This window comes from Manis pentadactyla, chromosome 11, assembly GCF_030020395.1.
Source record: "Manis pentadactyla isolate mManPen7 chromosome 11, mManPen7.hap1, whole genome shotgun sequence".
NCBI lineage: Eukaryota > Metazoa > Chordata > Mammalia > Pholidota > Manidae > Manis > Manis pentadactyla.
The window spans coordinates 102770601-102786664 of record NC_080029.1 but is presented as its reverse complement, the minus strand read 5'-3'; the positions used below and the strand labels follow the sequence as shown (position 1 = coordinate 102786664).

Genomic DNA, 16064 nt, shown 5'->3' with positions numbered 1-16064 from the left:
CTCAATAATAAGCTTTTATTTCTAACCCTACATCTGAACTCTCAGGAGATAAAGTCATAGGCTTAGCAATTAAAGGCCACAGTTTGGATTGGATTAGACTCTGAGGCTCATGTTTTTTATTTAGTATCCTGTTTCCCTTGACACAGACATTCACCCAGTATATGTAAACTCAGTGCCACCTCTGCATAGAGCACTGATCTAGGCAAAGTGCAAATGCAAGGATGAAAAAGACAAGCCCTTTCACCTCTGGATTAACATGTAGAAGAAAAAATGAGAAATGTGCATAAACTGTCATAATATAATGTGGAAGCCAGTGCCATAAGAGGCAGGTATATAGGAAATCAGAAGAGACAATAGTTAATTCTACTTGATGGGTGATACTGAGATGGAGGTGGAGGATCAGAGAGTCACCATCATAGTGTGGGGTCGGGCCAGCTACACCAAAGGGGCCACTCAGCAGGGTCCAGCAACAAGGGAAGAACATGACCTCATGGAATTTCTAGCTACATACACTCTGCAGTTTCTTCCCCACTGGCATGCTGCTCAAAGTGAAGGTTCTCAGAAACACTACCACCAAATATCCCTGTACGTAAACACTGGAGTCCTTAAAATCCCACTTTATAAGGACCCTGAAGACAAAATAATTCAAATGTGTGAGCTTATAATTCCATAGAGGTATGTCAGGGGAACTGCATCCTATAGACTTCATAGCAGGTGCTCTATCTTCCACTTGCAGGTTTCATGATGGAGAAGAGACAGCACTGCTACCTAACGGTGCCTGGGCAGTCATGGAGAGAAAAGTGCATTGGCATCTGCTCAAAGCTCAGTAAGCAGATGGCCACGGGCACAAAATCCATCACGGCCATTGGCACCTCATTAGGTGCTCTGAGCAGTGAAGGGGCCTGAACACTGCCCTTCCTTGGCTGCCCTTCCTCCTGAGGCATATTGATGGCACAGGAGGGCGACAATTGCCTGGCTGCTGCCAAGGGGAGAAAAGATGGCCTTTAAAATCCAGGCTACTGCAGCCTCCAGGATAGACAGTCTGGGGCCTTTCAAGCAACCAGAGAACATCTTAAAGACATGTGCCTGATTTCCCCCTGGATAGATGTTATCTAACAGATTCCACTGAAAACTGGCTCACAGGATAATAAGCCAAGCTTGGTAGAGGGGTCTGAGTCCTCTGTAGCCAGGCCTGGTATATCAGGCATACGGCATAAGATTGTTTTACTTATTTTGGGATTCTTCAGTTGGTGGTGTGTGGGTAACCAAGTGTATTTCTGTTTCCTAAGGATGTGCCTTGGGATGACTAAGGTTGTTAGCTGTCAGAAGGGTCATTACCAGTAACAATCTACTTTGTAGAGGTTTGATAATTTGGAGTATTTTTTAAGTTGATGAAGATCCATTTTTTCTGAAACATAGTCAAGTCATGTTTGCAATATTGCTTACCATTTCAGATCCTTTAACCAATTTTCATTAAAACATTCATCTATTACATCATAACAGACACACAAACCCATACACACACACTGCTTAGTTTTAATATGCCTTTGAGTAGACATTCCTGAATCCACAGCAAATAAAGCACAATGTCAAACTGCTGGTCTATATCTCAAGAATTATCAACTGAATTTCAGTAATAAGGATATCTTACTATTAAAAATCACTGAAATAATACAGACATTATTCCAATATATATTATTATTTGCATAACATTTTGACTAATTTTCACTCTCAAATCAGTTTTAAACATAGTTGGGAACAAACCCCCCTTAAAAAAAATAACAACAAAAATGTCACAGCCAATGTAGCCGAGATCTCTTTGATTTATGTTGTTCTTTAAATAAATTACATAGGATGTGCTGTTTTATATAGACAGATTTTTAGAGCAGAGAACCCTATTTGTTATTTTAATTATCTTAGAGACTGAAACAATTTAACAATAAAGGTTTCTAATTATTCATTAATTTACCCATGTCAACCAGAAAATGTCCAGTTTGGAGAGTGTCTGGTCACAATTTTGGTCAAGACAAGGAAGCTATAATCAACTACTCGCTGCAGAAACGGTCGTATTATTTCATAATAGTAAGTAACACTTGATCACATAAATATATATCTTTATAAAATATTATATAAAACAAAAATTTAGTTAAAGATGACAGACAACACATTGACATTCAGTGAAGTTGAGATTATATCAAACTATCTCAAAGACATAAAGTGATAAGCATGTGAATAGAAAATCATAAGGAATTGGGGTAAGTGCAGATGAAGTTCAGAAATAAGTCAACAAATTCTTTTATTTATATCTAGCTACTTTTCAAAAGTGTTATGATCCAAAAACTTTCCCCAGGAGATCAAGTAAAGTTGTTAGATAAGATACTCTCTTCATTTCCATAATGGGAGACTTCCGTTCCACTCTTTAAGAGGGAACTTCTCAACTCCACCCCATCACTGACTCCCCCTCACAGAGTCACTTGTAGCCACGCAGGGGTGGCATAGAGTATTGGCGCTATTGCGCTCCCTCAGCTGCCTCTGTAAAAAGTGAGGGGACTCTGACCTTCCGTGGGTCTGACTAGGGTTGGCTGTGCAGATGCAGCTCTTCCTACTAGCAAGTCCCGAAGTGTAGATATGATGGAAAGAGGAGTGGCAAGTCTGGGAGCCATTTTTTTCCTATTCTCTGTAAGTTTAACTACACCTTTCTCTCCATCCCTGTAAACCTAATAGAACCAGGGAGTAGATTTTAGGCTGCTGTTTGATTTCATTCATCCTTTCTTGGATAACTTATGCCACAAAGTTGGTTAATATGAAATGGGGTTTGCACTTAATCCTAATAGAAATCTTGATCCACAGAATGTGGGGCCTATTTTAGTATGACCTACTTAAAAACACTTTTAGTTTAAATCATCAAGCCCAACTCGTTGGGGAAGCTGTCTGAGTAAAATAAAATCCTTCTTGGTATAAACATGCAAATTCCTTCTAAACAAATTCTTTCTCTCAAGAATAAACACAGAATATGCTCTAAAGAAGTACCACCCAATGTTAAAACACAATTAGCTTATAATGTAACATTTAAACATGAGTACCTCCAGCCAAGATCTTCTCTTCCAATTCTGCCATTTGCTTCTTATAGGCTTTTAAAGCTGCTTCTTTGAAAGAGGGACGGATTCTTTTCGGCTTTGTGATTTCCACTGACTGTTTGGGGATGTTTTGGTTTTCATCTTCTCTTATTTCCAATTCAGCTGGTGTTTCATTTAATGGTTCCAATCCCCCTTCACTAACCACATCATCTGCCTGTCCATCATAACCCTCATCTTGTGGGGTTTCATAAGGTGTTTCATATGAAGGGTGATCATATTCCTGCATTTGTTCATCTGTTTCAGTAACACTAGTCCTGTTTTCTAGCTTAGCAAGGACTTGTTCCATTACTTCAACATAATCTGTTTCATTATCAACCATGGGTTCACTATAGTCTTCTTCATCCTCTGCTTTGTAGTAGTAAGGCTCCGTGTAGACATCAGAGTCGAGAGTGGTACTTGATTCATTTGCAGTTGATTGGGATAATGTCCGAAATCTCCCCATTAAAGAAGAACCACTATCTTCATATCCACTGAGACTCTGTGTGCTTTTGTTCCATACCACTTCCAAGGCTGATTTAGCCCTCTGTAGTGTAGATCCAAATTTTGGGAAGCTGAAAGCCTTATCAGAAAGGTCAATGCTTAATCGACTATGCCAAGATTTGGGCGGGGCATCCTCTGAATCATCACTTTGCAATTCACTTTGACTTCGATACATCATGGACAACTGATTTTGATTTGGGTACATATTATAAGAATTAGCTTCCTGATAAGAATCGTGTTGGCTGACCCACTGGCCTCGTGGTTCATTATCCAACCCAGGGCATGGAGATGAGCTGTCATCTTGGGTTAAATCATAGTTCTCAGAATCATCCTGAAGTTCACTGTGGCACTTTCCCAAGTCTTCTAGATCTTTGTTGTAAACATCTAGTTTTTGATCACATAGACTGTTTATGTCAAAGTCAAATGCTTCCTGGATGGATGAATCCAAACCTAAATCAGCTCTTTGCTCTGTTTGATTCCACTCCTTCCATGGAGAAAGATACTCCTGTAAAGAGAGCTGAGAATCACTGTAATGACTTTGGTCTCCAGATGCACACATGACATCATTACTCATTCCACTATCCACAGTTTCTGTGTTCTCAATTTTATTCTGTCCTTGGACACCCTGAACAGCTCCATTCAATTGTTTATCCTGAGGACTGTCATACAAGGTGGGTGTGCCCTCCTGCTTTCTCTGCCAAAGTTCCCTGTCTGAAGATGACAGGAGGGAGCTTCCATTAGTTCTAGTGAAAAACTGATTTTCTGAAAAATCTTCTGAGTAAGATTGACACAATTTGGAAAAATCTGATTCAGAACGACTAAGTTTAGGAGTAAAAAAATCACTCTGTGAATGCCAGAGGGGTGTTGGATCTGCATAATGGGTCATAGTTTGTTTTTCCAAGTTAGCTAATTCTGGCAATTGTGAGGGAACTGTATCGTAATCTGATTTATTTGAAATTCTGCTACTACTAGCAGTTTTATTCTTAGCTCTAGCATTGTGTGATTTTGAAGTTGACTTGGAAGTACTTCCCTTTATTGGAAACTCTGACTTGGAAAGCACAGCATAACTGTTTCTATTAAGGTCAGATTCCAGCTCTCTGTCACTGTCATCAGGTGACTGCCAGTTGTTTCTCTTGATTTTAGTTTCTGAAATAGACAGCTTTATATCCATGCTCTCATATGTCTGGGAGGACGGTATCCCTCTCTCTTTTCTTTCTCTGATGTCATGGGTAAGAATATCTGTTGAGATTCCAATGCCTGTTCCTTTGAGTTTATATGATTTTTTTAAGATGGAATCCCTTTGCTGAGGGGTTTCAAAGTGCACAAGTATGGGTCGAGGTTTTGCATTTGGGCAGTCCCTTTGGTGTCCTATTCTCTGAGCATATTCAATTTTAATAGCATTTGGTGCATCTGAAAAACCCATTTTATCTATTAGAATTTGATACACCACACATTCAACATATTCAAATCTTTCTTCAGGCACATTTAAAAATCTCAGACTTGCCTTGTTACCCATATGACCTAGGTGTTTAATATAATCATGGATGTCTCTGGTTTCCCTTCGAGACTGGACAAACCCTGTCCGCAGCTGTTCAATTTCGCTTTGTACAACCTCCACACTGCTGGAGATCTCATCGATGGAATGCTTGAGGGCATTAACATGCCCGCGCAGTTCACAAAGTTCTGTTTCAATCTGACTTATACCCTGAAGTTCCTTAAAGATCATTTCCATGACATCATGCGTTTGGCTAATGCAGCCAGAGGAACTGAATCCTGGCTCCAAGGCAGTTGTCTTTGGGTTTCGGGCAGTTCTATCCAACGATTTACTTCTTATTCCCCAGGTTTTCTTCACTGTGCTCAACTCTGAATCTGAAGAGACACACTCTTGACTCTTTTTCCATTTTCTCAGTTTGCGCAAAGCTCCTAGTTTTAAGCTATACAGAGTGCGTTCCCCATCAGAGCTGCCCTCAGAGGGTGCCAGGCTGCTTAAACTCTTTCTATTGCGTCTAACAGGCATCATGTGTGTTGACTGTGCCTGGTTTTCTGTACTACTCCTTAGTTCATTGAGTGATTCTGAATAGGAACTCTCAATTGAAGATAACTCTTGAGGCAGTTCCTCATTATCACCATCGGTTACATTAGCATTCTTTTGTAGGCCATTGGCAATAGCTGCTCGATAACTGAGTGTTGGCGAGAGGGAAAATTCTTTATTAGCCTGTTCTTCAATGGGTAAGTTACGAGTGGATGAACGCTTTGCAATCTTCTTTACAGTGCTTTTGAAGGTACTAGAAAATTTGGGGGTTTTGTTCTGGCCAGTAGTAGGAAGATCTTGATCCTTTTTCTGCAGATGATTCTCTTTTTTTTTGGTTGTATTTCCCAATTTCTTTGTAAACATTCCTTTGCAAAACTTTTGTATGTAAGGTAAAATCAGGCTCTTGAAAAGATTAGCCACCATGGAAAGAAATTAGTGCAAGCTTTTCTGCCCCAAAGAAGTAAACAAGGTATCAGGAGGAAAATCTGTAAATCCCCGGCAAGCATCACCGTTCAGATGTTCTGCAAATCACTGAAAATAGCAGGAAGGGCAGCCATGGCTCTGCCACAGTGTCAATGCCCTGTGAAAACCAGAAGCAAAGCTCCACTTATGAAAGACATTCTCTCCTGAAGGAGGGGATTTCATGGGTCTCTCTCATTGCCATATAACTTCATGTAGTGTCTAAAAGAAAAGAATGTTAAAATGAATATTAGAATTCAATTCTAGATTTATCCTCTTTCTAACATTTTCCAAAAGTATTTAGGATACAAAGTGTGTGGAAAATTGCAGAGAGGGAAAGGGGAGTACCTGACTTTGAATACACAGTTACTTTTAAAACAACTATAAAGTAAATCAGTACCAATAACTATGTTTAAATTTTTCTTTTTTCCTAAATCACTTACAGATGGAATCACAATCGAAATTGTAATAAAAGCTAATAATGGTTATTTAAGAAAGGCTGTGTAATTTGAAAAGCCTTATTAACGTATTATCATTTCCACTTTATTTTCTTTTATAAAATTGCATTTATTTACACAATATAAGCATTTAAATTTAAATGTATTCCCCTAATCCCAGACATTTGAAATTCATCAAAGTAATATTATCCATGTATATGAAACCTTTTCTTATTCAAATAATCATTTACTTTTCTAGGTGTTCAGTCGGGAATTCCTCAAATAATGCTTAAAATAATCCAAGTAAGAAATATTTCATATAATGAAGTAAATACCAAGAGAAAATGTATCTTACATAGCCATCAAACTTGTCAATGGAGGAATATCAGGAGTTAAAAAACCAGAATGTCATTATCAAATTAAATATTGTTACAACAATAAAAATACAATGGGAGAATATAATTGAAAATGCAGAATACAGCCAAGTTCTGAGGGGGCATGACTTGGAAGAGCAGAGACAACCTAATCAACTGGTCCAACCTGTTGACAAATGGCAAAATCCCATCCCCAGGGTTAGGGTGATGACTGGGGACTGGTACCCAGCCGCAAAAGAACCCAACTCCACAAACAAAACATGCCTATTGATAATCAAAAATTGTCTGGATACAGATCATCCTATGATTTTGTGTTCTAGGATGCAAATGACTACTCAAGTAAATAATCTTTATGATGACTAGTTTCTTGAATTACAAGAAGGAGGAGAAAGAGGGGGAGGAAGGAGAAGGGGAGGAAGAAAAGGAGGAGAAAGTTTGTATTAATTTTGCTGGCTTGCTAGCACCGCGTCTTGTGTGGGAGGTATCCAAATAAAATTTTGTTGAATTAAACTTACGACTTTATTCTTGAAATATATCACAGAATACTGTTAATGGCTAAAAGCCTTTGCTGACATTGGACTACATATATGGGTAGATAAATACTACATATTTGGGTAAATGATCTATTTAATTCTCTAAAGAATGTATTATAAGCTGCATATTGTTTTAGGAGCTGGCTGACTCTCTCAGCTCCCTCCACTTGGAAATCTGCCGTTTTCACTTCACTCAGGCTCTGTAGGGACTTGGGAACACACGCTCTAGCCAGGTGCCAAGCCTCACAAGCAACAGGGCAACGTAGATGGGAAAGGGAAGCAGGAAGGTGGAGGAGAGAAGAAGGCAGATGCTAAAGAACCCCCTGTCTCCTGGGTTTCATAACCTGTCAAGAGTTAAACTCCTCTCACCTGAAACAATTTGGTGTTCATTCACAATGGCAAGTGAGGACCTCTTTTCTACTAATAAAAATGTGAAGAAGTGGACTTCTGAGTTCAATTCAAAACATATTTATTGTACCTGTAGGTGATCTCTCCTTGTAAAGGCTTTGGAAAGTTAAGTAACAGTAGGGTAGATAAATTATTTTAAAGCCAGTTTTGGTAAAATAAATAGTTCTACTAATTACTCCATCAAAGATCCTGGGTCTCCCAAACCTGAAAACAATAACATACATTTTGTTTAAATGAAAACAGCAATTGTGTCAATGTCACTGATGAATTATGTCTAGATTTCTTACCTGCATTACTAGTCCGGAACTATTGTTCTAGACAATAATTGTTGGAAAAATTCTAAGCAGAGAATAATTCAACTTCAGTTGAATTCCTGCCTCAAAAAAAAAAAAAACACAAGTCCAAGGGCATGTGTCCACTGTTGCACATACAGACTCACATGCTCTATATTTCAACCACATAAAGTGACTTGTTATTCATTAAGGATTCTGTGCTCTTTCACACCTCAGTAACTTTTCTGTTCTCTCTACCTAGAGCATCATTCATGTCCAGTCCTCCCTGTCTGTAACAACTGTGCTAAATTCCAAAACCGTGTGTCCTCTGAAGACTTCACCAACCACTCAAACTGAACTTTTTCCTTCCTTTGCCATACCTTCCTACCGTCCAGTTAACAAGCAATTAAAATTATTTTCTATTACAATCTCACTTCTGTCTCTATTCACTGGACTATGTCCTTTTTAAGGGTAAAAACTATAACTTGACGAGTTGTAATATCTTTATTATGTCCAGTACACACAATAAGCATGCAATAAATGTTTATTAAAGAACTGGCCTAAAAGGTACAAACTTTGTTATGCAAGAGGGGTAAACCCTAGAGATGTAACATAGAGCATTGTGCCTATAGTTAAATAATGCTGTATTGTATATTTTATTTTTTTTGCTAAGAGGGTAGTTTTTATATTAGCCATATTACAAAATGATAATAAAGAAGGAGAGGTGGGAGGAAACTTTGGAATGTGACGGATATATTTTTGGCAAAGTTTGTGGTGACAGCTTCACAGATGCTCACTCATTTACAAACTCATTTAAAAAATATGGCCTACATTTCAGCCACTTACTAAATACCTTTGCCTCAGCTCCCAAAATTAAATTACATCTAAAACCTATTCATTTTCTTGAATTACTAATCTCAATGTCATCATAATTATCCACTTACCCAAAACATACACCCAGTAGTTATTCTAGAGTCCACATGATCCACCCCATATCCACACTGGATGTGGATATGTCACCTCACCCACTAGCAATGCCTTGGTTCTGAACTCTAAAACCTCTCATCTGGACTATTTCAATTATATCCTATCTGTTCCTTCTAACTCTAACTTGACCCTTCTCTCAAATCCTCCTCTTTAAAATTAATATGTTTTTAAAAGATATAAATCCTCCTACTTAAAACCCAGCCGGTGTTAGCAGACTCATTATCTGTCACTCCTGCAGGTACATAACTGCAAGTGTTGTCACTCCCGCCCTAGCCACCCTGAGGTATCAGCAGTCTGCTGATCACCACACTGCTGTCTCACAAATGTGCCTTCCCCCATGCTGTTCCTCTGCCTCCATTCCTTTTGCTTTCCCCCTCCCTCCTCATGTCTCTCTCATAAATATCCCCAGAATATCTATGTATGTTAGACCCAGCAGGTCAACATCAGCTTGTTTGACCTCCTCAGAGTTGGTACCCCATCCTTTGTGCTCCCCCAATGGCCCGAATGTACCTTTGCTAGTAACTCTCGTAATATAATACTTATTTATGTGAAATGCTGTATCAATTTACCTATATCTCAAATATGACTGTAAACTCTTGAAGAGCAGTGATTATGTTCCATATAACTTTAAATATCAGTACTACTTGATGTTTGTTGGACAAATGAATAAATATAAAAACAAAGGAATGAAGGGACAAATAATGAGCCCATAAATTAGCAGATAAACAATAAAGATTCTAAAATGCCTGAACTGGATGGGGTAGGCCTTAAACTATCCAGAGAAAGAGAAGCCATGTGGGCAGAAGACAAGCATCACAAACATTCAAGTTATATCCAAAGGTCGAGAAGCATTCACCTTGGAGAAAGATAAGGTCTATAGGGAGGTGAATTCAGATGGGCAAAATGGTAACAGGATGTGGAAAGTTTTAAAATTTAGGTTGAGAAATTCCATTTCATGAGGGGGCACTAATGGTTACTGTTTTTCAGCATGACCTTGACCCAGATTACCTGAATTGAAATCCCAGCTCTGAGACATATATACTAACTGTGTGATATTAAGAAAGTTACCAACTATGAGCCAAGCACAGTATATGTAATTTTCTAAAATTTACCTCATTTCATATCATTCCCACAGTAATTGTGTAAATTGATGCTATTATCTTCCAGATAAGGAAGCTGAGGTTTAGAGTTTTTAGAAAATTTGGCTTAGATCATGCAGTTAACAATGCACAGCCTTGACTCTGAGCCCCAGATCTGGATTGAGAGTACAAACTCTGAAACTCATTTTAGGGTTGAATGAGGAGTAACATTTTTTTTACAGGCATGTTAACAAATCCGTTTTGTAAGAAAGCTAATTGATATGCTTATAAAGGCAGGTGCCCACATAGGCTAAAAGAACTAATAAACCATCAAACAGCAATTTATTGCTAAATCATTACCAGAATTAAGTTAAAGCCTTTTCAGATCAATAAACAATTTTACGTTCCTTATCAAATGCAGTAAAGTAAGTGAACTGGGTATTTAGGTGTTGAGTTGCAAGAAAGGCAGAAGACAAGGAGTCATGATCTGATACAGCCTGGTGAGGTCAGCTGGCCACGACCTGACCTTTCTATCTAAGATGATGTTTGTTTTACATTCCTGACTCTGATCTCTTGGATTCCCTCCTTTGGTCGAGGCACCTATGCTTCTCAGAAGTTTCTGACCTTCTGTTACTATTATCTGCTGAATCCGTCCTCTTAGTCAGATGGAGTAACTTCGCTCTTCGCTGCTCCTTCATTTGCATAGACTTTGTGTTGAACATCCTCGACAGTGTTAGAATGATCATTTATCCTCCAGCCGAACACAGCAAGAAAACCTTTGCTTCTTATTACCATAGCACCTCAGCAGTAAATACCCTACACTATATGACTGCTAGTTTAAAAGAAATTGTTTCCAAGAACAAATAAAAAAGAAATACATAAACATAGTTCACCAAGTATCTGTTCAACCGTAATTCTTGGTGATTTAGAGAGTAGCTGACCGAAAGAAGCTTCCCATTTGTGGGAGGGAAGAGCTGCTGCCACAGAGGCGGCGCAAACCCAACAAAGCGCAGGGGTGGCTCACTGGACAAGAAGGTCCCGGGGAAAGCAGTGTTGGCCAGCACACAGACCACACACCTTTGTACATCAGGTCCTTAAAGCACAACAAGGGAGAAAACCAGGGCAGCTGGAGATGGAAGGGACGCCAGCCACACTGGTACCGCCGAGGAGCCTCCAACACCGACGGGAGGGAGCAGGAGGGTGGTCGGGATGAGATAGGTGAAGAGAAAACAAATTGATAGCTGACATGAAGATTAAGTTTTAAAAAGCATCTTCTAGAATATCTTTCTTGGGTTAATGCAGAGTTAAACCTGTTTTGTATACCTCTTTCATGTGAGGGGTAAAAGGTCTGACCGTACACTGTAACGGTGGTCGCAGGATGACCGTGACAATGAAATGTGCTGAAACACAGCAACATACGATGTGGTCTTGTGAACTATTCGGTTTTTTTTGCCTATGTTAAGACAAAAGCAATAGACCAATATGTATTAATTTTTTCAATGGAAATGATCAAACTAAAAAGTGTTCAAGATGTATCCTACACTAATAATTTATTTAAAAAAAATAAACAGGAAGACTCATTTCTCCAAAAATGAAGCCCAGAGGAGTCATGTTCTCTTTATTTTTGATCAGATATTTCACGAATTTCTTTATCCAGCTACAGCCCATCTACATTTTTACTCCCATTGCTGCTACTTTCCTCTAGGAGTTCACAATGACATCAGTAATAATGCTTCTATAAGCACTTTGGAAATTACAAAGTATTTTTGTGTGTATTAACTCATGTGATTCTCGCTGTAGCCTTGTAAAGGTGTTACCTGCCAGTTATGGTTAGGTTTGGTGGGTCTCATACATACTAAAGTGGCTGCCTAGTTCTCATGACACCAAAACTTGGTTCCTTCACTATAATAATGTACATTCTTAATTTAGATATTTACCTTCACTATAATAATGTACATTCTCAATTTAGATATTTAATATTGCAATAGCTTACTAGCCTCCTAAACTAATACTCTCCACCATTCTAAACCATCAGATGGACTGATTTCCATCTAATCTTATGTATAATTTTCCTCTTAGTCTCCTGCTACAGACTTGCATATCTTCTACTCTAGGTCACGTCCCACGGAAGTACTAAGCTTATTCTTTGTTTCCTTTCTCATTTTTTCACCCTTTCTAGAATGTCCTCTAGCTAATCTGGTCTCAACCATTTAAAGAACAGATCAAGACTCATCTTTTCCACAAAAGTTTAACTACTCAGTCATCTCTTTTTCAGTAGTTGGACCCATAATAGTTAATCCTTAATCATACTTATAAACTATTGACCAAACAGCTCTTATACATGATTTTCTACGTTTAATGCATATTATATGCCACATTCTGTCTTGAGAGCTTTGTATGGATTATTACATTAAGTGTGATTGTAATCTCTACTGTTATAAATCCCCATTTTACAGATGAAGAAACTGAGAATCCGAGTAGCTGGCCTAACACCACACAGCTGGGAAGTGCTGCAGCTGTGATTGCAAACCAGACTGCTGGCTGCAAACACCACGTCATAAAGCTATTTCCATAAGGACCAACTTTAGAGAAAAAGGTGGTCAATTACCTAGTGTGTTCGAAGAAGAACTCCACTCTTATGAAGAATCTATTCTAATTTCTACTGTTAGAGCATTACTTCTTTTATTTAAAATGTTGGTCCTTGTTAGAATATTAATTTCACCAAGGGGCCCCTATGTTTTACAGCTTATCAGCCTTTTTGTATCTTGGTATAAATGGTTTATTTAGACATTCCACAAGAGTCCGAGGGAGAGCAGAGTACACAAGGGAACTGAGGATGAGGAGAGTCCACCACCAAAGGAGATAAGTAGGGAGACAGACCAGCGCTGAGACTGAGGAGCCTAGAATAAGCTTTGCCCACTTACTGCCTCGGTCATGGCCTGGCCCTGTTCCCAGCCCTTCAGGATAATAACTATGTCTTTCTCAGTCTTTGCAACTTTTGCCCATTGACATGCAAAGAGAGCAGAGCACATGTTTACAAATGAACAACTCAGAATAATATCATCCCAGGGTCATGCCAAGTTGTTTATGTGTTTTTTTGTCTTATCCTCAGAATCCACCCATTTTCCCCCCAATAAAATCAGATGTGGAAACACAATGATACAATTGACAAAAGCAGAGCTCCTTTGATTGAATTAAGGGAGTAAGGCTCAAATCTCACTTTACCTGCAGCTTCCACACGAGCTGCAGCTCATGCAGCCCCTCCACAGGGTCCTAGTGCTTGGAGAGCACAGTTTGAACAGCATTAATCCTCCAATTGGACACAGCATGAAATGAAAACCCACAAAGATCAAAACACTTGCCTAAGTTCACACAGTAGAGCTGGAACAAAACTGTGGTCTCCTGCCCCAACTTCACCGTTTGTTTTTCCCTGCGCTGTGTTGCCTTCCTCCAAAGCTATCACATCCAGGGGACTGGCATCTTCCTACTGCCCCCAGTGTTCTCTGGGATGGTAATAGAACTCTATTCTTAAATAATTTGGCTTCTGCCTTGATTTTCTATAACCAATGTCTGTAATTTTCTGGAACTGGAAAGTCCTTTGATGTTAAAAGGAATTTCTGAAAGAAAATCTCATGAGCAATTTTGACATGGTTGGAATTGTTACTGGAGATTTAATCTTTACAAAGGAAGGCTGTTAAAGAAGAAAACCATTCAGGATCAAAAGCCACTACTGGTTCTCCTGTTGCCTACATCTTTTATGTCCCTATTGAATGGACACATTACCAGCCTAGTGTCCTGTGTACCAAGACAAAGGCCCAGATCCCTGTGGGAGCAAATTAGCCCTGCACCTGTGAACTTTTTGGTATCTCCATCTGAATAGGAAATGTCTACCCTATATTCAATATATCAAAATGCCTAAACTGAGTCCTTAAAACAATCTCACAAGGCAAAATATTACCCTCATTTTAAAAATAAGAAAACAGACTCAGAAATTCAAAGTAACTCTTAAAGACTTACTCAATGATAGGGCTGGAACGTGAACAATTTCTGTATGGCTCCCAAATGATACTACACCATACTCCTGAGGTCAGATTACACCAGTTATGCCAGGGAGAACCTCCATCCTCCATTCTACCTGGTGCCCAGCTGAGCTACCACTCAGACCATTCATCACTTTAGGGGAGAGGAATGGGATGGAGGTTTAAGCTAGATGGCTGCTTTGGATCATGGCTCTGCCACACACCAGCTGGCACAGTGAGCAAAGTGTTTGCCCTCTCTGTTCCTCAGTTTCTACTTTTAACTTTCTTGTACAATACTTATTAACAAATCCGTAATTCTCTTAGCTGTATAGACTGTAGCTCCAGGTTCACATTTGATTTCTCTATTTCTTGGCCCCAAACTTCCAGCCATTCTAAATCCTACGGTCCTGAGCTTAACAGTTTTTTCTCACTTCCCCAACTTTCCTTCCATTCCCAGAGCTACTACCATCTTGGTTCAGGTCTTCATTAACATTCACTCGAGGTCATTATCTTCTTCTAGGAAGTAAATATCCACAAAAAAGTAAACAGTTTTTTATGTAGAGCCTAATATATTATAGTCGTTGTACTATACACATTAGAATTGTAGATTCACTTAACCACCACCACAGACTTGTACACTTGACTATTCATATGACTTCCTAGCTATTCTTTTCACCTCAGTTATTGTGCAGGACTCTAGATGTATTCTTGTTCAGAAGTAAAAGTATGAATTTAAAATTTTAATGAATGTCGTGCAGCATGGCAACAGAGCAAACCTTAGGTGCTTATATAATTACTGTACCCTTCCCCCTCTCCCTTTGAGTATTAGAGACAGTTCGATTCTCCCCACACAGTGGAACTTCATCTAATTCTAACTCGTGGGTGAATGTAAGCAAAATGGGTGTGGCGCTTATAAGTAAAATTAAAATTAGTGTCTCCCTAAACAGAGCTTCAGTTTCGTCCTTTTGCTGTACCACAGGGTGCTTTTCAAGTAAATCTAGAAAGAAATTATTAAAATATTTACTGGTAATACATCTTTTAATTTTTTCAGTGAAGATAGAGCACATTCCATAGAATGACAGGTAACATATGCCACCAATAAAGAATTCAAAATATCAAGGAAGTCCCTTTAAAATGTCTTATATTTTTATTATGGAATGCTAAAATAAACATCTAAAGTCTCTTTAGTCTAAAACTAAAACATGCTTAGCATCAGCCAGCTCTCTTACCTCATAGAGCATCTGGAAATAAATAATCACAACAGAAAAGGGTGCTAACTTCATCTATAGAAAGTCTAGGTGCTGGCATAATTGGAATAAGAAAATAGGAAGAAATTTAGAAGGCAATAAAAAATCCTTACATCTCCAATTACTACAGGGGTAAAAATATACAACGTCTATCTATACAAATTCAAGTTTTCCAAACCTCTTCTCACAAAGGAAGGTAAGGCCATTCTCGTTTGCACAAAACCATATTAAGATTCAGGTTCTGGTTGTACCTGCATTTGTCTTCCCCACCCCACTGATTCAGCTTAGCCTCTTTATTTAGGCCTTGGCAACAATGAGAAAGCAAAAACCAAGAAGAATGCTGTGGGATATCAGATTCTCTTTTATACCCAGGAGCCACAATATGTCAATTTTTTAAACATTTAAAAATATAAATTAAAAAACTATTTTAAAATATAAATTGACAGGGAGCCAAGATGGCAGCGTGAGTAGAGCAGCGGAAATCTCCTCCCAAAACCACATATATCTATGAAAATATAACAAAGACAACCCTTCCCAGAATAAAGACCAGAGGACACAGGACAATATCCAGACCACATCCGCACCTGAGAGAACCCAGCG

At 38.8% G+C, this 16064-nt stretch overlaps 1 protein-coding gene across 1 annotated transcript in view; it reads right to left on the bottom strand.

The window, feature by feature from the left end:
• UNC13C (unc-13 homolog C) overlaps positions 1–16064 on the bottom strand; it is a 591739-nt gene that overhangs the window by 548455 nt on the left and 27220 nt on the right. The window contains exon 2 of the mRNA XM_057488818.1: positions 3084–6330. Within this exon, the coding sequence (XP_057344801.1) occupies positions 3084–6072 (2989 nt within the window). The 5' untranslated portion in view covers positions 6073–6330. The remainder of the gene's footprint in view (positions 1–3083; positions 6331–16064) is intronic.